This window comes from Glycine max, chromosome 4, assembly GCF_000004515.6.
Source record: "Glycine max cultivar Williams 82 chromosome 4, Glycine_max_v4.0, whole genome shotgun sequence".
Classification (NCBI taxonomy): domain Eukaryota; kingdom Viridiplantae; phylum Streptophyta; class Magnoliopsida; order Fabales; family Fabaceae; genus Glycine; species Glycine max.
The window spans coordinates 7,453,605-7,477,408 of NC_016091.4; the positions used below are offsets into that span (position 1 = coordinate 7,453,605).

Below are 23,804 nucleotides of genomic sequence, written 5' to 3' on the forward strand. Positions count from 1 at the left end.
TTAGTTGATTATCTGTGAAAAATTCCTATGATTTTTTTTTACTAAAATATATTTTTGTCATTTCATTCATAAAAAAATATTCAATACTTAATCATAGCAACTGTAGAGACACTAGGTAGAGATGGTGTAACTTATCTCTTAGCAAATCTAATATAAAAAAAATGATGAATTATGGGCTAGCAAACTCCTGCACTCATAAACTAGCTGTCCAAACTCAGATTTGTCCACAGCTGAACCCTTGATTTTATACACTACACTTTCACAATCAACTTCAAAAGTTACATTGTTAAGTCACAAGGAATTCACGAACTTCATTGCTGATGGAGGAGCCCAAACGTCTCCCTCTTGAACATATTTGTAAAAAACACATTATATTCAAACATTTATTTACTATAAAGTTTTTGCTCAAATATTAAGTTATCTTAATATGATGTCACGTACAAAAAGAATTATTATTTTATGTCTACCATTGTTATTTGTTAGAACCTAAAACGGTAAATGGTGGGACAAACCCGAAGCGCACCCAATTAATCGATAGCATAAGCAACCAGGGCAGAAAAATATTTTTGAGTAGGCAAGAAAATACTAAACTAATACTAATTTAAATACAACTGCGACCACTTACGGGTCAAGTGTTTCTTTCTAGATGGAGTATTCTAGGTTTCTAGAACGAAGATGGAAAATGAGAAGGAAAAATGTAAGTTAGGGGATTGTGGTTTGGAAGAAATTTCTACCTGCATGGACAGACTTTAGGTGTAAAAAATTAATTCCAAATCATCGTAAATCTGAATCAATAAAACCTGCAATAACCCACGCGTCTAGTTTTTACACGATCCAAATCAAGATACCACGTTGTACGATCCACCAAAATCTTAATGGGCCTTGCAACGAATGCTATGCTATAGCCTCTAAGAATAAAGTAAGATAAGATTACGATGTATCAAATCAAATAATTCAAATGTGATATGTCGTCGATTAAGGATATATAGAATATAAAATTAATAAATACATAGATACAAAATTAAATAAAGAGAATGGGTATATGAATGGGAGGATCAGAGTCAAGAAGTTGAACCAGAAGCTAAAAGTCATTGAAGTCCCTTGTCCCATTCAAGCACTTGATTTCTAGTTACATAACAACTATATGCATCTTGTAACTACTTAAACCGTTTCCTACGATTTGACTCTACTTTTGATTCCCTTTCCAGCCACCAAATCAAACCAATACCTCACTGTTTCATAGCTTTTTTCTTCAACCCAACTTCGTGGCTTCAATGATGGATTCAGAAGGAGCACTGCCCCAGGTTCAGGAAATAGAGCAAGAAGGTGTCGGTGGAGGGACTAACAAGAAGATGGAGGTAAAAAATGAAACCAAGAAGAAGAAAAAGAAGAGGAGTTCTTATTTCCCCAGGTTTGGTTGTTTCAGAATCGAACATGATGCTTCTGGTGGAGGTTTTGATATTGAGGTTGTTGATGAATCTGGTCAGCGTCCCACCCCTACCCACTTGATCATTATGATTAATGGTCTTGTAGGCAGGTTTGTCTAACTGTTCTTACTTTTAACTCTTAACCATTTATGGTTATTTGGTAGTTTTTATAACTGTAAAAACACAATGATTAAGGATATGTTTGGATCAAAGTTGGAAAAAAATATATATTTTTGCTCTCTCCCAACTGAAATCCAAACATAAGCTTGATGATTTGCCTCTACTCTTTGAGCAAACTTTTGTGCCAAAACATATATGACACTTAGTTGTGTGATTCTGCTTATCAATCTTTTTGTTGAGTAATGTAGCAATACCTCTTTACTGCAGCGCACAGAATTGGAAATTTGCTGCAAAGCAGTTTCTGAAAAGGTATCCAGAAGATACTATTGTACATTGTAAGTAGGCACAAACACAGTTCTGGTTTCTTCCTTTTTTGCCTGTTGTGTTCTTGATTATTTAAGCAATATAATCGTATTAATGTGTGGTATATCATTGAAACAGTGCATCGTTGGTAAAAGATTCTGTTTTTGTACTAAGAGATTGATTTCTATGTACCACCGGTTACATTGTCAACCAATTAGAAATCGTGTCTGTCAAATTAGATTTTATATTTTCAAATGTTTTTCAAATTAAACCATGGTGTAAAAGATTTTATTCAGTCAACAATTAGAAATCAGAGTATGATTTTTCCATAGATGTTTCTAATATGAAGTAGCCGCATATATATAGGAGACAATGACCGCAAGTTGAAGTTTATCATGAATGTCGGTGAAAATTGTTTAACTCTAGAGACTCATCTGTGCGGTTAGTGATGTTTTTATTGTCTGCAAACTAGGAGCAACCTTCATCCCCTGCTCTTATTTAAATGGGCTAAAAAGTTATGCAGATTCAATTATCTTCATTCTAAATTTCTATTCTCTATTGCACTCTTCAAAGCAAAATTGGCTTCCACCATTTGATGGAATGCATCACCATTGTGCAATGCAGGCAGTGAACGCAATTCTTCCATGTTGACATTTGACGGTGTTGATGTAATGGGAGATAGACTAGCAGAGGAGGTGTGTTATAGCTTTGACATTCAACTGCTTGATCTTCTTAATAATTTAATTTTGGCCTTCGTTTCATACTAATCTTTAGGCTCTTAAGATGTTCATTTGACTTCAACTCTGTAGCATCAAATCCAGAAAGATAAAGGATATTTGTTTTCTTCTTTTTTTGTCAGGTTATATCAGTTATAAAACGTCACCCAAGTGTTCAGAAAATTTCATTTGTAGGTCACTCTTTAGGTGGCTTGGTGGCAAGATATGCAATAGCCAAGCTTTATGGTAGAGACATTTCTATGGAACTTTCTCAGGGGAATGGACATTGTGAAAGTCAGATTTCAGATCAAGAATGTCATGATAGAAAATATGAAGGAAAAATTGCAGGACTAGAGCCCATAAATTTCATTACCTCTGCAACGCCACACCTTGGTTCTAGAGGGCATAAACAGGTCATTCTTTTGTAGCTTTAGCCTTCAATATATTCTGGTTATGACTTTATGAGTTCTCTAATGCGACTTTACTGTATATTATGTAATTTGAATGTGTGCAAGACCATTGTGTAATACATATATAAGTACCTTACTACTAATATGTGTTGATAATGACTTCATGTCATGACATGGTTTTTGGAATTATGCATACTTCAGGTTCCTATGTTTTGTGGATTTTACTCTCTAGAGAAAGCAGTATCTCGTGTTGCAGGGGTTTTTGGTAAAACGGGAAAACATCTATTTTTAACGGATAGAGACAATGGAAAGCCCCCTCTTCTTCTCCAGATGGTTCATGACTCCGAAGATATTAAATTCCTGTAAGATTTATGGTTTGGTTTTTATGACTCACTTATGACTTTTCTGAGTCATGATGAACAAATAACAGTCTACACTTACACCTCTTCCTCCATAGGTCTGCTTTACGCTCCTTCAAACGCCGTGTTGCCTATGCAAATGTTCTTTATGACCGTATCCTTGTCTTTTAGTCAAAAGACCAAATGAGTTTAAAGTCCTAAGAATAGGATCTGTCAATTTAATTATTGATTTTGATAATTAAATTAACTATAAGTACTATTAAATTGACTGATTTAGTAATGTTAGTGATTAAATAGGAGGGATCATATTAATTGACGGTGATTTATTTTGTTTTGTGCTAATATTAAGGATAAGGATTAAGTTGACCTGAATTAATGTTTTACTACACAATTTATCGCCATGGTTAATGCTTTCATGAACAACTTGACTCTTTAAATAGAACTTGTTGGATGGAGTACGTCATCGATCAGGCGTCGAAAGGAGCTTCCAAAGGTAATTGTCAAGCTTCTGCAATATAACATTTACTATAATTTATGTAAATTGTGTCATTGTCTAACTTGTTTTTAATTCAGCGCCAGCATCTTTCAAGACATGAGAAGTACCCGCATATTGTAAATGTAGAGACAACTAAATCTACTTCTGTTGCTGATGAAGTTCCTGATGAATCCAAAGTGAGTAGTGGATCCAGTAAACTTGACTACGAAGGTATTTCACGTTTTTTTTTAACTGATGACCTTTATCTTTGTATATCTGCTGATATCTAAAATATATTTGGCATACCTAATATGATAACACGACAAGGTTTTGTCTGTTATGAAGCTCGAAAGATGAGCATTATTGTAGACCTTTGTGAGTTCAGATGGCCCATGAAAGTGAAAATGACAAATAAAATCAAAGTTGATGTCATTTGAAGATTGTTTAAAGAAAACACATTGGCTTTGTTCAATTTAACTAAATTGTATTATACTGGGTATTTGGTGGAGTGACATCCTGACACTAATTGTCTTCCTTTCTGGAGGGGGCAGTTAGACATGAGAAACATATTTTTGACAAGCGAATCAGATCTAGATATGCTATAATACCATGATGCTGTTAAAAGGAGGAAATTTCAAAGAAAAAGAATTTGTGCTTGCATGAGATAAAAGAGTACTGCTGCCTTTAACTGCTTAGTGCTTAAACTGTGGTTTGAGAGCTGTGATTTGGGAAAATTTATTAGGTGGTTCAAGATTATCATGGTCCTCATTAATTTATACAAGACATATAATGTTATTAATTCTTTCTTGTAAATTGAAAAACTTAAGTATGTGTTGGGTAGAGATTGATGGAGACCATAGATACAGAGTGATCCAATCATTTGTCTTAATTTTGTTTCTATGCCAAGGTAAAAGTGATGTCTACGGGGGTATAGTGGACCCATCCTACTTGTTTGGAAAATCTGTGTGTATAAGTACTTATATCCACTGAGAATGTCCTCTAGCGATTAAGAACCTTGAGAACCAAACTGGATGTTGTTTTTGCAATTTAAATACATGTTTATGCAAATTCGGATTGAACAAAAAGAATTGATGCTTTATATTTAAATTTTAGAGGAAATGATCAAAAGCTTAACAACAATGAGCTGGGACCGAATTGATGTCAGCTTCAGTGGTAGTATGCAGAAAATTCTCGCACATAGCACTATTCAGGCAAGTTTCTACTTCTTGAAATACATTATGTAGGAGTATAATCCTTTTCTCATCTTTAACAGCTGGGAGAACCATGATGGGGTCTACAACATCACAAATTTTATGTTTTGGAAAGCTATAGTGATAGCATGGTATATTATCACTTGTTTTAAGTCTTAACTAAGTAATTCTGTATGCGTGAAATTTGTTTTATATCCAGGTGAAAACTTATCGTATCAATTCCGATGGAGCAGACGTGATTCAACATATGATTGACAATTTTCAGATATAAAATTTACCAATATTGCTAGCTTCCAACAGACAGGGCAATGCAAATTTTTTGAGACGGATTCGTCACTTTTTGTGACTGAAGTTGGAGAAAAAAACAGACTAAGAATGTTTATAAAACAAAACAAAGGGAACCATAAAATTATGAAAGGATAAAATGAGGCGTATAATTGTACTCTAAGATGTTATTCTTGTGCCTGTTCTATTTTTTTTACTGCACAGTATATATTCGAGTCATTTGGAATGAGAATATAGAAAGTAGAGGAAGGAGAATGATCCTATTTAAAATTGGTTGTAGTTGTAGATGAGATATGTATAGAAATCTTAAGATAAGATATGTACCATTTGAATAAGATATCTATCTAATTCATAAGATAAAATAAATTATCTACAACTTCAATTTAAGTAAATCTTAAGATAAAATATCTATTTAAATCCTAAGAAAATATTTAATAACTAAATTAGGTCTAAAAAAACACATTAAAGTTTAAACAGTTCTCAAACATACACTCTTGCCCTTGACCTTATCAAATCTAATAGTTTAGACAAGGATAATCAGCAAAATCTTTAAAATTACACTCTTTTATTTTACAAAATTATTTTTGGTTTGTAAATAAGCCACTAGGTCGACTTTTTTTTCCTGATTGAAAGGGGCTAACGCCCCAAAGAAAGAAACAAACTAAACAGAAGAGCCTCAAGCTGAAGCATTAGCTTGTAACATTGGTAATGACGGAGAATTTGGAATTTGAATTTGTACGAGTTCTTAAGCTTTGTATTTGTTATATTTGTTATGTACATAATATAACATCAATAAATTTTACACTCCGCTTATGACATTGTAAATAGTTTGTTTTTTTTTAAAATGAATTGTAAATAGTTCTGATGCCTTACTCTACGTGTATATTGTATTAACTATTTTTTATATCAAAACGTTTTTTAAGTATATAATTGTATTTTAATAATCTCTTCTCTCCTATTTCTCTATCTCACTCTTAAGACTTTCTTTCTATAACTTTATTTTCTGTTACTAATTGATTATTACCTCCATCATCCCATGTAAATAATTCATTTTATTTTCCTATTGATTTTAAATTTTGAAACGAACATTTAAATTAATCAAGTGGGTAAAAAAGATGTTTAAGTTTTGTTTTCTCATCAAATATGGATGACCTTAGTTGTTAAAATTAAAAATATTGAAAAAGTGCCAATAAAAAATAAAACCTAATAAGCCAGAAGTATTAAATCATATTAAAAAAGATTATATTTTTATAATACGTATAATGATTGCTTGTAAAATATTGTTTGCAATACTGTAATTATTTTTTTTGCCAAAAATATTTTAAACAAAAATTACTTAATTTTATTTGAAATCAATTATATACCAAAATGGATTAAAAGAATAAGCTTCGGTAAATAATTTTATAAACTAAGAAGTTAAAAACTAAAATAAAAATAAATGAAATATATTCCATCTAACTTTAATAATAAATTTAGTATAAGACTCCAAAGTTTATAAATAACAGTAAGCAACTGGTCACCATGTATTATAACAGTAAGCAACTGTTGAATTCAGCGGCTCCTTAAGCCCATCAAAAAGTATGTAACTAGTAATGAACAGCGAGCGAAGTGGAAGGAGATGCATTAATGTTTGTTTCGTAACAGTTATATATTTAATTTTCTGTCTAGATTACTGTAGCCAATTTTCTTCTAGCAGGATAGGTAGAAGGTAAAATTTCTCCTTTAAATATTTATTTAAAACAATTGTAATTATATATTTAAGATTTTAACTCGAGATTTCGTTAAAATATTAAAATAATTCCATATAAGTTGATATTTGTATTTACACATGATCAATTCTATGTATATATTTCCATAACATGTTTTACAACAACGATAAACCTAAAAGAAAAAAGGAGAAAAATATAATATAATATTGAGGATAAATTGTTTTTTTTTGTGGATACAACTGAGAATAAGTTAAATGATGTGAACATAACATACTTTATGTATATGTATACATATTTTATGTCTTCGTCAAAGTCTTTTCATCTAAGTCTAATATGAACCAAAGGCTGACACGTGCGAAATAATGAATTGGCTATGGACTTAATCTCCACAGAAGACAAATTGTTCCACAGGGTGATGCCTTATTATGTCCCTTGTGTGGTGATGAAGAGGAGAGTCCCTGGCATTTATTATTTTCATGCAGGGAAGCTCACTGGTTATGGATGAAGTGGTATGAGTTATGCAGTGTGTCAACTGTGTCACCACAAGATCCTGACTTGCCGCATCCGGTAGTCTTAAGTCTCAACTAATTAATGTTTATATAACACATTATAATGCATAGTTATGTTTCATGTAAATACTAACAAGAATGTAATGGTCTTGTATCACCTAATTTTCCATAAGTTGTCATTGTCTATAGGAGATTCCTACCCTCCGTGACTTCCTTGGGAAATATTACAAGACAGGGTTTGACGTGTTCAAAGTTGAAACATAGCTGAGCACGTTTTTTCCCTCACTTAAGAAGAAAATCAATGAAGTCTTTAATAGTTATATAAAAGTGTTTTCCTAATTTATTTTGTATTTAAAAACATATAATAATAATAATAAATAGAAAAAATAGATTTTTGTTTCCAAATATCCATTTTTTGAAGCAATAAAATTTTTCTTCGATCGTGTTGCGTGTATTCACATTAAAATCAATCTTTATTGTTAATTCTTGAAAAATAGAACTCTATAGAACAAATTTTCTTTCTACTTTCCGATTAAACTTGAAATTTTCTAGTTTGTGTCGGTACACTTTGGCTCAAGTAAACGCTTTTATTCATAATACTAAATACACATGGATTTGAGCCTTTTAAAGAAGGAGTGATTTTATTAAAAATAATTTTATATCTTTTTATCTTTATATTTGACAAATAAAAATTACATCTTCCCTCTTTATCTTAGGAAGCTCCTGATATGAGACAAAAATAATTCTCAAATAATCACATAACTAATTATAATCACATAATTAATTACAATCACATGATTTGGTCATACTGATATGGAGTAATAAAAAATTATTCTTATTTTATGGATAACTTCCACATTTATAAAATAACATTTTTTGTTTATATTAATTATATTCTTGGTGCTAGTAAAAAATATAATAATATTTCACTAAAATATTTATTTGATTAAATTAAGTTCTCTAATTTAATTATCGTATAAATTATTTTTCTATTGCAAAGATTGGAACACTCATTCGCGTGTGATCCCGTAGGTTAATACTAAATCAATAGTAAATTAATTATAATTAATTTACTCATCAAGGTATGCGTCTGGTAACACTTATTAATGTTTAAATAACATGAAGTAACACCTTTTACCTTTAAAAATTAATAGAAGAATAATAAAATATTTCCTTTCATCATTTACCATCCAAAATTAACGTTAGAGTATAATATTAGTGTCAAATTCTAATAAGTTAACACATTATACTTAATTAATATTTAATCAATGAATGTTAAGAAACGTTTTTTCTTTTTTCATCCAGTTGCATTGACCACAGTTTTAATTTTATCATAGAGCTCAAATTCGATCATGACCTAGAATTAATGGATTCATTCTTAATTAATCATTTTAAGTGTCTGAAATTAAAATAACAAATAACTTGTTAATTACTATAATAATCTTATGTCAAAGGAAACTATTATATTTCTTAGTGAGAATTTCCTATTAACATATCAAGATAATATTAACCATTAGAAATTTTTAATTGAGTAAGTTAAATGATATAATGACATCCACATATATATTATCTATATATGTAATTTAATAAATAAAATTTATTGATTTTTATCCAATAAAGATCATTACATATATATTGATGTATCTGGATTATTGTTATCTTATTCACAAAAATCATATTATCAATATTAATTTTAATCATTTAAAATTATAAATGACTTAAAGCTGATTATCATAATCTCTAATTTTAATCAAAAGACTATCAAATTAACAATTTAATAAAATAATAAATATAATAATAAAATAAAAAATAATTATTTATTAAAATTAATAAGATAATAAATCAAATCTTAGTTTATCCCGCAATAGTCTTCCCACCCATTCCCTGCATGTGAACTTGGTTATCTGTCTTGGTTTTTCTCTTGTATTTTGGTATTCATAAGTTTGCTGTGTGGTTACAAGCCATTATGCCCCCCTCAGTTCAAGATTTTGTCCCCATACGACACAACTTGGAGTTTTGAGGCTCAGTAAACGAGGTCCTTTGCTTGCCCGTAATTTCTTTCTCTCCAACACTTATAATACATCTTTTGCAGTGCATATGTTTATCAATTGATGGGGAAATAATAAGGGTAAAAGGGGTGAGTGAGTGATTTGCCTTTGTATTATAGGGGTGGCATTCAATATCTGACGACCCACGTTAGGACACCTTTTTCAGAATTTTCAGCTGCACTGCTTTGCTTTCTCCACTGCCACATATCCCTCTCTCTCTCTCTTTGTCACACACACAAACGCGTAGACACACCACTGTTCTTTTCCACCTTCATTTATCTTCTATCAAGCTTTTAGTATTTAGTTACAATTGACTGAATCCTTTCTTCTGCACTAGTCTCTTTCCCCTGCTGAGAGAAGATGAGCATAACTCAAGTCTGTGTCTCCTGCCACAAATATAGACAAATTACCTTCATATGCCTCATTCTCTTTGCTATTGTTTTCACGGCCCAAGGTTATCCCGCTTCTATTCTCTTCTTTCCTTCATTTCTTTTTTTTGTTTATCTAATCTAATTAACTTTGCTTATTTTATGTTTCCATATGGATGCAGGAAGAGCAATTTCCAGTTTTATAGAAGTTGCCCAGGTACAAAATCAAAATCATATATATTTAACGTGAGGTAATATACTATATAGTAATGTATACTTATTTATATATATATATATATATATATATATATATATATATATATATATATACATATATATATATATATATATATATGCAGGAGAAGGACATGAGAATCATGGTGGCAAAACCTCGGATAGGGTCTAGGCCTCCTAAGTGTGAGAAAAGATGCAACACTTGTGGGCACTGTGAAGCAGTTCAAGTCCCGGTTGCACCTCAAATTCAAACCCATAGAAGGCATTATTCATCAGCAAGAGCAACCAAAGCTGTTACTTATTCATCAAGAGATGATCATCTTTCCAATTACAAACCAATGAGTTGGAAATGCAAGTGTGGGGACTACCTTTTCAATCCATGACCCAAAGGGGTAACTAACACCCATATTTGTTTGGGAATCAGAAATTCAAAGAAATGTATGATTTAAATTATCTATACATATTCCTCCTGATCCCTCCCACCTTGTATATTGTAGATATTTGGCAATTATAGTCGACAATTATGTCTTCTTCTTACTTAAATATAACTTGTTTTTTTTCTTTATTTCATCTGAAGCATCTTCATAGCTATTTATTTTTCTTTATTTATTCTATTAATTAATTTTACCTCAGAAGGAAAAGCTGTTGTAAGGGTTTTCTACTTATAAATTACTAGCATATAGTATAAACCTCTGGGTATATCTTCATATTTTCCATTTATGTTGCTTTTGAAAGGAAAACAATGGGATGTTAACTGAAAATGTATGATAGGTTGATGGTATCTTGGGATCCATTGCAAAATCTAGATAAGAAGATCTAAAGAGCAAGAGAAAATAGTGTGTCAGCGTCTTGTTTTCGTATCCTACAAGATTAAGATATGTTTGCATCAGAATTCAGAGAGCATGAGCTAATGCTACCTACCTCGAAGGGATAAATAAACATATACTACTACGTGCCTAGGGATCTCTCATTTATTCAAATATTCCCGTTTTTTTCCTTTCAGTTTTAGTTAGTAATAGCTGACACAAATATTTCAGTGATGAAAAATTTTGAAGCATGCACTGTCTTTTTTAATGCATTTTTTATTTTTTAATTGGGATCATTTTTAAATAATTATCCAAAAGGGAATAAGTCCTAAAGTCGCATGTTAACTCGTTAGCAAGTGTATCAAATTTATCACAAGCAGTAAAATGTTCGGAAGTCCGAATATCGAATTCAGAGGGATTTTGTTTGTACTTATATTAATGTAAACCCAATTTACAATCAAAAGATAATAAATTTAAAATAGCAAATAAAGAAAGATAGAAGATAAGATAAAGGTAAAGATAAAAAATATAAGATAAAGAAAAAAGATAAGATAAGAAAAGTGAAAGATGAGAAAGATAAAAGATTAAGATAAATTCAAGATATGATAATGTTGAGACCTGACTTGCCTTGTCGGTCTAAGATGTATGAGTTTACGGTTTTTCTTTGGCAATGTAATTGGATCTATTATATCACATCTATTCATTTACTTGTCCCTGATTCCTCACGATAATAAGTCTATTTTATTTATCTATCTCCCAAAATCCCTACAAGACTCGACAAATAAAATGCATGAAATATGAATTCTAGATGTTTAGATAATGCATGGGCATAAAACTATCATTTTATGTCTAACAATGATCTTCTTATGAAATCATTTTTTGTTGCTCTATTAGAAGTTACCCTCCCCCGATTGTCTAACCCCTAAAACTGATTCATGCATACTTTCTTTAAACCTTTATTAGAAGTTATCCTCTCTGGGTGTCTAACCCCTAAAAGAATGTAAAGATGAGAATGCAAGATAAACTAGAAAAGATCATAGAATAGTAAAAGCCTGAAAATGACTCCTTTTGCATTGATAAATATGAGAAGTACATCATGCATCACTTGACTTTTTAGGTTTGTCAGGTCCTAACTAAGGATTTAGCCACTCATAGGGTATAAGAATGGATGGAATAAAAGGGGTGAAAGAAAAAAGGGAGTAAATGAAATCGCTGATGAAGTGGACTTAGGCCTGATGCTAAAAATTTTTTTTTTTTAATATATTTTCTCGATCTTTTCCTCTTTTAATCTATCCTTTTCATATCCGCAAGCCATAAATAATAAAAATATCGATTTCTATCATTTAAGCCAAAAATAACTGCTAAATAAATATTTTTAAAGATATTTCAATATATTTTTATTATAAAAAATAGTTTATATTTAGCAGTTATCATCGTGACACCCGTTAGTACTTCATATTTCTCTTTTTTTAATTGAAGTCGTACAATTATTTATGACTTTAGTTAAGAAAAATTTACAATTTTACCGCTGTAAGTATTTCTTTTTTTTTCTTTTACGACTCCAAAGTCGCAAAATCTTTTTTTTTAATTTTTTTTGTTTTACAACTTTGAACTCATAAAACTTTTTAAAAAATGTTAAAGTTATTTTTTTTAAAATAATAGTTTTTATTTTTTTTACGGATTTTTTTTCTAATTTTTCCAAATTACAAAAAAAATTATTTATTTAATTGTCAAATAAATAATTTTAATTTTACTTATTAATAATTTTTTATTTAATATGGTGTATATTTTTTATGGTTTTATTTTATATGTTGTTAATTTATTTTAATGTTTTATTATTTAAAATATATTAAATATTTGTAATATTGTTTTATTTAAATTTTTGTTTATTTAAAATTTAGATAATCTATTAATAAAAATACATACTAAAATTAATGTATTATGTTATTTTTAATTTTAGTATGGACTTCAATATATAATGAGATAGATGAATTAATTTCAAACAAGCTTAAGAAATGCTCATTGTGTAAAAATAAAAGAGATAATCGTATTAATTATCCATGTATACAAACAAGTATATTATTAATATAGTTTTTACTTTTTATGTTTTTCTTTAATTTATATTGTTCATTTTATATTAATGTATTATGTTGTTTTTAATTTTAGTATGTATTTTTATTAATAGATTATCTAAATTTTAAATAAATAAAACAATATTAAAAATATTTAATATATTTTAAATAATAAAATATTAAAATAAATTAACAACATATAAAATAAAACCATAAAAAATATACATCATATTAAATAAAAACTATTAATAAGTAAAGTTAAAACTATTGATTTGACACTTAAATAAATAATTTTTTTATAATTTGGAAAAATTAGAAAGAAAACAGTAAAAAAATAAAAATTATTTAAAAAAAACAAATAACTTTAACATTTTTTTTAAAAAAATTTATGACTTCAAAGTCGTAAAACAAAAAAAAAGCTTTTATGACTTTGAAATCATAAAAGAAAAAAAAAATATTTATGATTTTAAAGTCGTAAAAAAAGATTTAACTTAAATAATTTTATGACTTTAATTAAAAAAAATAAAATTGTAAGAAATCGTAATACACGACTTACCTTTTTAGGTGATTATTTAAAAATACTCTAATTAAAAAAAACGTAAATAATAAAAAAGCCGCATGCACGTATGTGGTGCATTAATTAAGTGTTAAGTGAGTGTTCCGGGTGGGAGGAAACATAGTTATGAAAGTGGCATTTGGTCCATTGAAGAAGGAATTTTCTGGTTAAGCGGAAGACAAGTTGATGTAGCGTGGGGAAAGGATTTGGTGAATTTTTTCTGAGTGAGTTGCATTATTATGTATCAATGTATCTCTTTTTGGTCCAGCAAGACACTGTAGCGTGATATTTAATGTTACTCTTATTTGCTGCTAGCACTGTACCATTTATGAATTGATTCATCATCGTCATCACCATCTTTTATGCTGCTGGCATGGCCCCGTGTTCTGTTATGCAAGCCTGTCATCACTCCTGTCCGTAAATTCAAAGTTCAAACCGTATGGTGGAATGAGAAATCATGGAATAATTCTAACAATTTTTAACACATTCTCTTTATAAAATTTGTATATATGGACATCACATTACTGTTAGGACTTGGGCGTATTCTACAACGAATGATTTTAAACTTAATAAATAAAGAAATATTTAAAATTAAAGCTATATTAGAAATTACGTAAAACTGTAAAAGGATGTTGATAATTTTTTTCTATAGTTTTTTAAATAATACATTGAGGGCACTTATTACTTCTTCTTTTTTACTGGGAGGGTAATTATTACTAGTTGGCGTTAAAGATTAACATAATAATGTAACTGGCGTCATTACTGGCCTTTGCATGAATTCTAGAAAATTATTAAAAAAATTATGTTACCCTTATAAGTTATAAATATTAATTAATGAAAGATATGTTAGTAAAAAAAAGATTATAAAATAATACAGTCAACACATTTAAAAAATTGTAGTAAATCACTTTCTCTTTCTTTTAATCTTTCAATATCGGAGAGGAAAATCAAGGAAAGTTGATAGAGTAGAGTGTATGAATTTTTTAAAACATATTTTTTATTTCTATAAATAAAAAAATTAAGTTACAAAAATACGAAAGGCGAGATTTTAATCCATTTCTTTCTTCTTCCCTTTATTCTAAATCTTTGACCTAAATAACACAATAAAAAAAATTCTCTTACCTTTTTACTCCAACCAAATATGTTGTAAATTTATAAATTTCTCGTTGACTTTATTTATCTAAAATCTAATTATATCTGTCTAGGTTTTTATTTTATTTTATTTTGGGCAGCATAAATACTTCCACTCACTTGGTCGTTGGGTAACTGGCATAGCAGAAGGTACCCCTTTTGCGTCTCCCCTGAAAAAGTAGTATTGGTATGTTTGAATAAGAGAACAAAAATAGTGAAAAACAATAAAATACAAATAATAATGTATTTTTTTTCTTATCATGTTTTGGTTCGAAGCATCGACCAATAATAATTGACATAAATAATAATAATTTGTATTTTTTAATTTTAATAATTTTAAGTTTCAAATAAATTATGTTAAAAGAAAATATTTACTATATAATATTTATAATGAGAAAAAGTGATAGATCTGGATTGATGATCATGATGGTATATATGTGACTATAATTAACTTATCCATATCCATATATAACCCTATTCCATATGAATTGGTGAAGTGATGCTGCAACAATATGATGCAAAATGGTAGGTTGAAAACTTAATGCACGCACTAAATGAATTAGGAAATGTTGTTTTCTTAAAATAAAAAAAATGTCAGTTGGTCAGTTGTATATAATATATTTTAAAAAAAATTTGTTTCTTTTAATTTTTTACTATGTTATGATTATAGTCCCCTTTAATTTTAATTCTCTTTTTTTTTTCTTCTACAATCTTAGTCTCTACATTTTAAAAATTTTAAAATTTTGATCAAATTCTCAATTTTACATATATTTTATTGTTTTTATTTCACCCTAATTAAATCTTAAACATAACATATTTATTTAATGTATCATTAAAAAATTATTCAATCAAATAAATATAAAAAATATTACAAAATTAAAGATCAGACTAAAATTATATATTTTTTAAACTACACAGAGATTCTCAGTAATTTGGTTCAGTCCAAATCAATCCTAACTAATATAAGTTTTAGAATTTAGATTTGATAGATAAACACACTTTTCTTTTATTGGTTGTAATTTACTGAAAACTATAAAATTTGAAAAAAAAATCATTATATAATGTAAGATTCATAAAATTTTATTATTTTTAATAAAAAAATTTAAAAAATTTATTAGAAGATGTGTTTCTAACAGTTTTCTTTGATGGATTTTAATTTGGATCATTTTAACTTGACCTGATATTTATTATATTTAAAAATATTTTTTAAATAAATATATATTAATATGATTTTTTTAAACTTGGTAAATAATATTTATATAACACAATATTATATTTATGTTGATATCATTTATTTTAAAATATATATTTATATATTATAAAATATACTTTAAGTATAATTTTATACTTATTTAATTCTACTTTTTAAATAGAATTCAAGGAATGTTTATGACCTGACTTATCTTACTGATCTATCCAATCTGAAGATAATTTTGATGGGTTTAGATTTAGAAATTATATTCGATGTATTTTGTGGATACATGGGTTTATGCTGTACTTCAAGCCCTTCCAACCCATTCCAAAGTTTTTGTTTTTTTTTTTGTTTTGGATGAAACCCATTCCAAAGTTCAATATTATTATATATATAAATAACAAAAATTTCTGACTCAATAAGAAACATATCACAATGTCTTTATATCTTAATTATAAGAAACATATTATCACAATAAGAAACATATCACGATATTTATTGTTATTTTTATACCTTAATTTATTATAAAAAAAAATATTAATGAGACGACCACTCATTTCTCATGAAAATAAAGATGTATTTATTAGACTATATATTAACAATATAAGTCATACTCATTGGTAGAGTATGTGAGCCCTTTTAAGATCTATATTCAACAAGAATATTGTTAGAAAATTTTCTTAACCCAACATATCTTTCAATCTACCTTCTACATTTTCATTTCTAAATTAAACTTGTATCACAATATAAACTATTTATAATAAATTTAAAAGATAATCTATATGTTAAAAATATTAATTTGTTACGAGTTTTATGTATAATATAATTAATGTATTTAAAATTATTTATTTATAACAAAATTTAATTATATAAAATAAATATTTTTCTTAAATATTACATATTTTAAGTTATACTAATAAAATATTATGCTTTGGACAGTTCTTAACAATCTGCTCAGGGGTAAGCATTATTATCTCTCTCGAAGATCCATGTATTCTATAAAATAAATAAAAAATAAATGTACATACGTTGCATTAAAAAGACTAATAGGGTTTACCCTGGCATTAAAAGTTGAGATATTTTTACCTACCTACAATAAATAGTTAAATACCCTTTCCTGCGAGAACGACGTCGTTGCGAACGTCCGTTGGCCGTTAATGGTCGAATGCTAAAACACGCACGTGCATGATGTAATGCATGCTAGCCTGACCCGTGAGGCCATGACCAGCATATGTCAGTCATGTCCTTTGCTCCATCAAACACAGCATCAGAGATATGGATATGGTTCATTTTTCTCACTGTCTCTCTCATTATCACATATCATATCCACTATTTAGTTATTAGTTAGTTCAAAGTTCAAACCATCAACTTTTCCTTCAGGCACCTATGTTCACTCTCTTGGTTTGTTTCCTTCCTAGCTTTGTCTCTCTTCTAAAAAATATATTAATATCACTTGTCCACAAAGCTTGGACTTGAAAAATGTGCTTAGCCATCTCATCATTCCAAGTTGGAAATAGCAAGTATGCTTTGATACAGATTTTTTTTTAAAAAAAAATTATTTGAATTGGATAACTTTCTTTATGCCTTTGATTCAGCACATAGAGTTATTTTCTTTTGTATTGCTATGTAAAGTGGAGGCTTGGAGTATGGATTGAAGGCCTAAAGAATGTTTGCTATTGTCTCTGTCAATGGATTCATCATAGCAATACAAAATAAAATAGCAAACTCTTTGATTATTTGATCTTAGAATCCACCATTTAAAGTGGAGGCTTGAAGTATGAATTTCCTAGATGAAAGAGTGATACTGAATAGCTTGGTTTAGAGCTTTAGAGGGGGTGAAAAAACTTCACTTGGCGGAATTCCTTGTTTCCTACTTGTTGACTATTTTGATGACTAACATATTTCTAATACCTGTGTTCCAAGCAACCAAGCACCCAGTAAAATACTAATTTAACTTATCCAAAGTTAAATGTGGGGAAAAAAATGAAGAAAAAAGACTATCATTGTCATAGTGATAGATAAACTTACCAATCATTTCGCTTTCAGTTGCTTACCTTAGCCTCAATGCAACATGATATCATTTTCTTTGTTATGAAGAATGCTTAATTATTTGTCTACAGTTAAGGCTTCTTTACTCTGTGGAAGACCGTGGCTTTTGTTTGTTTTCCTTTTCTATTTTATCTTTCTTTTGGTATGCTTTTTAGTCACACGAATGTTTTCCTTACACAGATTCTGCTGACACCTGTTTTTCATGAGTAAACCATGTTGAAGCAATTATCCAACAGAAATCAGAGGACAAAAGGCTTCAAGGTAAAACTAGGATTTATAATATTTACTTTGATCATTGTTGGGATATGTGGGTTCTTTACCAACTCAGACAGTACTCACTAGACGAGGAAAGGTCGGCAAAAAGATTTGAAAATCTAAAGGCTGGTCTTGAAACCAAAAAACTTGGAAGAAAAGGGTTGCAGCCATGGACAAATTATAAACCATACGAGTTGATGGATGATACAGAAGAAAACGAACATGAAAGGGATGATGTTGTTGTTATACATGATGGGGATAAGGTTGAAGAGGAAAAATCTGAGGAAGTAGAAGATCTTATTGATGAACAAGACAAGGAGAAGGAGGAGCAAAATGAAGATGAAGAGGGTGAAGACATGGGAAAACAGATGGAAGGTCTTATGAGCTTATTAGAAGATGAAGGTGAAGAAGACACACATGCAACAACTGAGAAGCATAACAAAGAGAAGGTGCATCCAGGGTTCTCATGAGGGTGACAAAAAGTTTAGGTTCTGAATTTGAATTTGTAGGTTTAAGAAAAATAAAAGAGGAAGAGGTAGGAAATTTAAAAAGGGTTGGAACAGAAAAGCAGCAGAAGAAAATCTTGGAGCCAAGCAATTCAAGTCATCATAAAGTGGTAGACAATGTTACAGTTGAACATGGCTCATTTCCAAATGTCTCATTTACAAAAGGAATAGATTATGTACTTGATTTTGGTGCTGGATAAAAATTCTGATTCGTTACTTAAAAGACAGGAATTTGATTGAGCAACCCATAGTGATAGTACTAGTAGGCCACATGCAATTTAACATGGATGCTGTTAGAAGCTTTTGTTTCTTTTTAAATGGGACAAGTGCGTGAGTGTGAAAAAAAAAGTGATATGAAATTTACAAAGAGGAGAATTCGGTACCAAATTATCAATAACAAAGGCAGAAGTGGCAAATTTCCCCAGAAGGGGTGCCTTTACAAATTATTTCCCCAAAAGGGGTCATTTTCAAAAATTTAACGTGGGGGGGTTGTTTTATACGTAATCTGCATGGGCTGTTCTGCAAACCGCCACATGCAATGGCGACTTTGCTCTGTGAATCTCACGTGGCCTGCAAACCGCCAGTGGTATTGGCGACTCAGGCGCAGTGCAAATCGCCAGTTTGTCTGACGAGTCCGGTCACAGGTAAGTAAATCGCCAGTTTGACTGGCGGTTTTGCTTTTGCAGGTTTCCAGTTTCACTTTTCAGAGGGAGGCAGCTTTTCCGGAAGGCACGTTTTTCAGGTAAGGGAGTTGCAATTTCCACCAGCGAGTTAGGGCACAACAATTAGCCACTCCTGGTAGCGATTTAGGGCCTATATATACCCTGAATTCATCTCAACGTTGCTGCTTGCCCAGATCTCAGTTTTTAAAATTGTGATTGTTTTGGAATTGCACTTATTTGCTTCTTCAACGTTGCTGTGTACTTAAATTTAAGGGTTTTATATACGTGAAATTCATCTCAAGGTTGCTGTGTATTGAGATTTTAGTTTTTTAAATTGTGAGTGTTTAGGAATTCTGTATAAAATTTTGTATTTGCTTGTTTAATTTTAAATATTTGAATGAGACTATAATTTGTGTTATAATTTTTTTTTCCAAAACTATGAGTGTTTAGGGATTTATGTGCATAACTTGGAGATGCCCTTGTTTTATTTTGCGCTCAACTTGACACAGTTACTATTCATGTTTGGTTTGCATTATTTTAAAATTTTCATAATAAATTCATTTATTGTGTTATTTACAAGGAGGAAAAAAGAAAACAATAATACTTACCATACAACAAATTTTAGTATCATTAATATAGGTTATGTCTGACTAGAATAAAAACGTGCATTTTGAAATTATGTTAAATTTAAACATACTACTTTATTTATAGGTTACTAAAGTTTTTTTAATAAAATAAATATGAAAACATGATCGGTGTAAATTATTTATATTATTAGTTAAAAAATAATATGTTCCATTTTTGAAAGTAAAAATGACATGTTCTTATATATATATATATATAAAAAAATTATAATTGATAATACGTTCATTTTTTGAAAGTCAAAATAATATGTTTCATTTTCGAAATTAATAATTTGTGTTATAATTTTATGTAAGTAATTATTTATAGCAGTTTGAATGTATAGTTTTTATTAATTTTATAATTAAATTAGATTTATATTTTATTTTGTAGTTTTTATTAAGTAATCTTTAATTAGAAGTAGATTTTTGCTTTAAAGAAATTTTTTTAAGTTATTTATTTTATTTTTAGTTTGCAGTAAAAGAATTTGTATCATAATTTTTTTTATTATTTTTAATTAAAACTAGATTTCAGCTTTCAAGTTATTTTTTTAAGTAATTTTTTTTATTTCTTAGTTTCAAGTAAAATAATTTGTATGATAATTTTTTTGAAGTAATTTTTAACTAAAAGTAAATTTCAGCTTTCAAGTAATTTTTTTAAGTAACTTTTTTTATTTCTTAGTTTCCAGTAAAATAATGTGTATGATAATTTTTTTAAGTAATTTTTAATTAAAAGTAGATTTCAGCTTTAAAGTAATTTCTTTGAAGATTTTTTTTTATTTCTTAGTTTGCAGTAAAATAATTTGTATCGTAATTTTTTTAAGTAATTTTTAATTAAAAGTAGATTTCAACTTTAAAGTATTTTTTTGAAGAATTTTTTTTATTTCTTAGTTTGCAGTAAAATAATTTGTATCGTAATTTTTTTAAGTAATTTTTAATTAAAACTAGATTTCAGCTTTCAAGTAATTTTTTTAAGTAATTTTTTTTATTTGTTAGTTTGCAGTAAAATAATTTGTATTATAATTTTTTAAAGTAATTTTTAATTAAAACTAGATTTCAGCTTTGAAGTAATTTTTTTTAAGTAATTTTTCTTTATTTATTAGTTTGTAGTAAAATATATAGTATTATATTTTTTTATTTCTTATATTATATTTACTATTTTGAATTTATTATGAATAATTAATTAAAATATTGTTTTTGTAGGTACACGATGAATTCGGTTATAACCGTGTTGTATTTTAATGGAAGGGTATATGAAGATAATGATGGTGTAATATTTGAAGGCAGTAAAAAAGCGATTCAGATTAAACGTGGAATTAGTTTCAATGCTTTGAAGAAAAAAATTGGAGACAAGGTAAAGTTAGAAAATAATGAAATTATTTCTGCTATTAGTTGTAGATTTTTAGTGTCAGGAAAATATATTGCCTTGCAAATTTGCGATGACGAAGACGTTGAAACGATGCTGGAAAGTTTTAAACAACAACAAGAAATGTCAGTTCTAGAATTGTACATAGAAAAGGATGTGGCTGGTGGTTCAATGTTTCATTCTGCAAATTCTCTTACATCATGTGGAAATTATGTATCTAATGATGACACACAACCGCCAACAAATATGAGCAATTTAAATCTTGACGAAGATGATGATCATCATGACGATGATTATCTTGTATCTAACTCATACGTTGAAGATTCGTTAGACGAAGATGACAGTGTTGATGGTATATCAGATACAGACAATGAAGTCCCGAGATGATTCCACCAGTAAGAATTGTTCACCCAGCAGAAGGTATGATTTTCTTAAAAAATACTTCAGTCAATAATTTATTATTTCACGACAATTGTATTTAATGCCAAATAAGTATGATTTGAATTTTTTTTGGACTATAAGGTTACAAGGAATTCAGAATCCATTTTGGAATGATGCTTTGCATTATAATAATATCAACTGGAGCCATCCTGATGAGGAGACATTTGTGGTTTGGAATGCCATCCACTTTTAATGTTGGCCAAGAATTATATGTTGGCATGGAATTTGATAGTAAAGATGCGGTGAAGAATGCGGTCAAACAATATGTTATGAGGGTGCATCAAAGTTTCAAAGTGGTTGAAACCAAATGGGACAAGTATGTGGTTTGTTGCTTGAATAGAAATGCAGATTGTCCTTGCCTTTTCTACATGAGGGCAATTCTATCTAAAAAAACTGATTCATGAAAGTCACTCAATGGGGTGGACCACACACTGTCTCAATATGACCATGACCCAAGATCACGAGAAACTTGATTCAGATTTAATTGCCACTTGTGTAGTAGGTACGTATTTTATGTTCATATTATGTTATTGTTTAGCCTTAATTGTCATTTAAATTTGTTATTCTATTGACAGGCATGATCAGAGAAGATCCATCATAAAAATTTCATTGATTCAAGAGAGGATTAACAGTCAATTTGCGTACAAGGTGTCGTACAAAAAAGCTTGGTTGGCGAAACAGAAAGCCATTGCTATTGAATATGGTGATTGGGATGAGTCATATGCGAAACTTTCGTCGTGGCTAACACACATGCAAAATCATTCTCCGGATCGTATTTTCAAATATACATGACGATTTTATCGTTGGAAATACGGTTAGTCGCGAACACCGCCAATTTCATAGAGTTTTCTGGACTTTTGGCCAATGTAAAGAGGCTTTCAAGTACTGTAAGCCAATCATACAAGTTGACGACACACATTTGTATGGCAAATACCGTGGGACCCTCTTAATGGCCACATCACAAGATGGAAATGGGGCGTCCTTCCTCTAGCATTCGCGTGGTCGAAGGTGAGACGTTGACAGCGTGGTCATGGTTTTTGGCACACTTGCGTGAACATTCACAGATAAAAATGTATTTGTCTCATATCTGATCGACACGCGAGTATAAAGTCCGCTGTCCTAACGAAGCACTTGGTTGGCAACCTCCCCACGGTTACCATGTCTACTGTGTGCGACACATAGCAAGCAACTTCAATCGAAAATTCAATAATGCCAAACAAAAAGAAATGTTGAAGAAATTGGGTAAGATTTCATATTTGATGGTCACATTTATTTTACTTTCATTTATACTTTAAAATTGTTATTCATAACTAATTTTATGCAGCCTACACTCCTTGCAAGCACATTTTTGATCAAAATTTAGAAAAATTTTGTGAACTGAGTCCAGCCATAGCAACATGGATTGATCGCATCTCAAAGGAAAAATGGACGATGGCTTACGATAGAGAAGGACGTCGATATGGCCACATGACAACAAACCTCTCAGAATGTATCAATAAGGTTTTAAAGGATTGTCGCAACATTCCCATAACAGCATTGGTGAAATCAACGTACAGTAGGTGTCGAAAGTACTTTGTTGAGCGTGGCCGCCAAGCCCAAAGACAGTTAAATGAAGGCCAAGTATATTGTTCAAAGCTTGTTAAAGAACTGAGGAAAAATCAAGAACAAGCTTGTACGCACATCGTTCGCGTATATGATATCCACTCCACAAGGTTTGAAGTAGAGGAGAGCTTCAACCCTATAACGCAACGTGGCGGACAAAAGTGGGCAGTAAACTTGAATGGTCGTCATTGTCAATGCGGAAGGTATTCTGCGCTTCACTATCCATGTTCACACATTATTGCAGCTTGTGGTTATGTGAGCATGAACTACTACCAATACATAGATGTTGTTTATACAAACGAGCACATCTCAAAAGCTTACTCCGCACAATGGTGGCCTCTTGGGAATGAAGCGGCTATTCCTCCTTCTGAT

At 29.7% G+C, this 23,804-nt stretch overlaps 1 protein-coding gene and 1 long non-coding RNA gene across 4 annotated transcripts; both read left to right on the forward strand.

Annotated features, from left to right (window-relative positions):
• The first annotated feature begins 1,014 nt into the window (after positions 1–1,014).
• Positions 1,015–5,641, forward strand: LOC100784218 (putative lipase ROG1). Of its 2 annotated transcripts, none has more exons than XM_003523711.5 (10): positions 1,015–1,537; positions 1,815–1,882; positions 2,475–2,545; positions 2,710–2,979; positions 3,178–3,338; positions 3,434–3,489; positions 3,776–3,828; positions 3,909–4,041; positions 4,924–5,021; positions 5,221–5,641. In XM_003523711.5, the coding sequence occupies exons 1-10, from the start codon at positions 1,275–1,277 to the stop codon at positions 5,290–5,292; spliced, it is 1,245 nt and encodes a 414-aa protein (XP_003523759.2). In that variant the 5' UTR covers positions 1,015–1,274; the 3' UTR covers positions 5,293–5,641. The 2 variants fall into 2 exon arrangements, with proteins under 2 accessions (XP_003523759.2, XP_025983984.1); XM_026128199.2 differs by having other exon boundaries at positions 1,035–1,537; positions 3,915–4,041.
• Positions 5,642–9,502: 3,861 nt separating this feature from the next.
• Positions 9,503–10,947, forward strand: LOC102661301 (uncharacterized). Of its 2 annotated transcripts, XR_005891147.1 has the most exons (4): positions 9,503–9,559; positions 9,910–10,026; positions 10,123–10,157; positions 10,300–10,947. It is a non-coding gene; the product is annotated as an uncharacterized lncRNA (long non-coding RNA). The 2 variants fall into 2 exon arrangements; XR_413834.4 differs by lacking the exon at positions 9,503–9,559 and having other exon boundaries at positions 9,686–10,026; positions 10,300–10,944.
• The last annotated feature ends 12,857 nt before the right edge of the window (positions 10,948–23,804 follow it).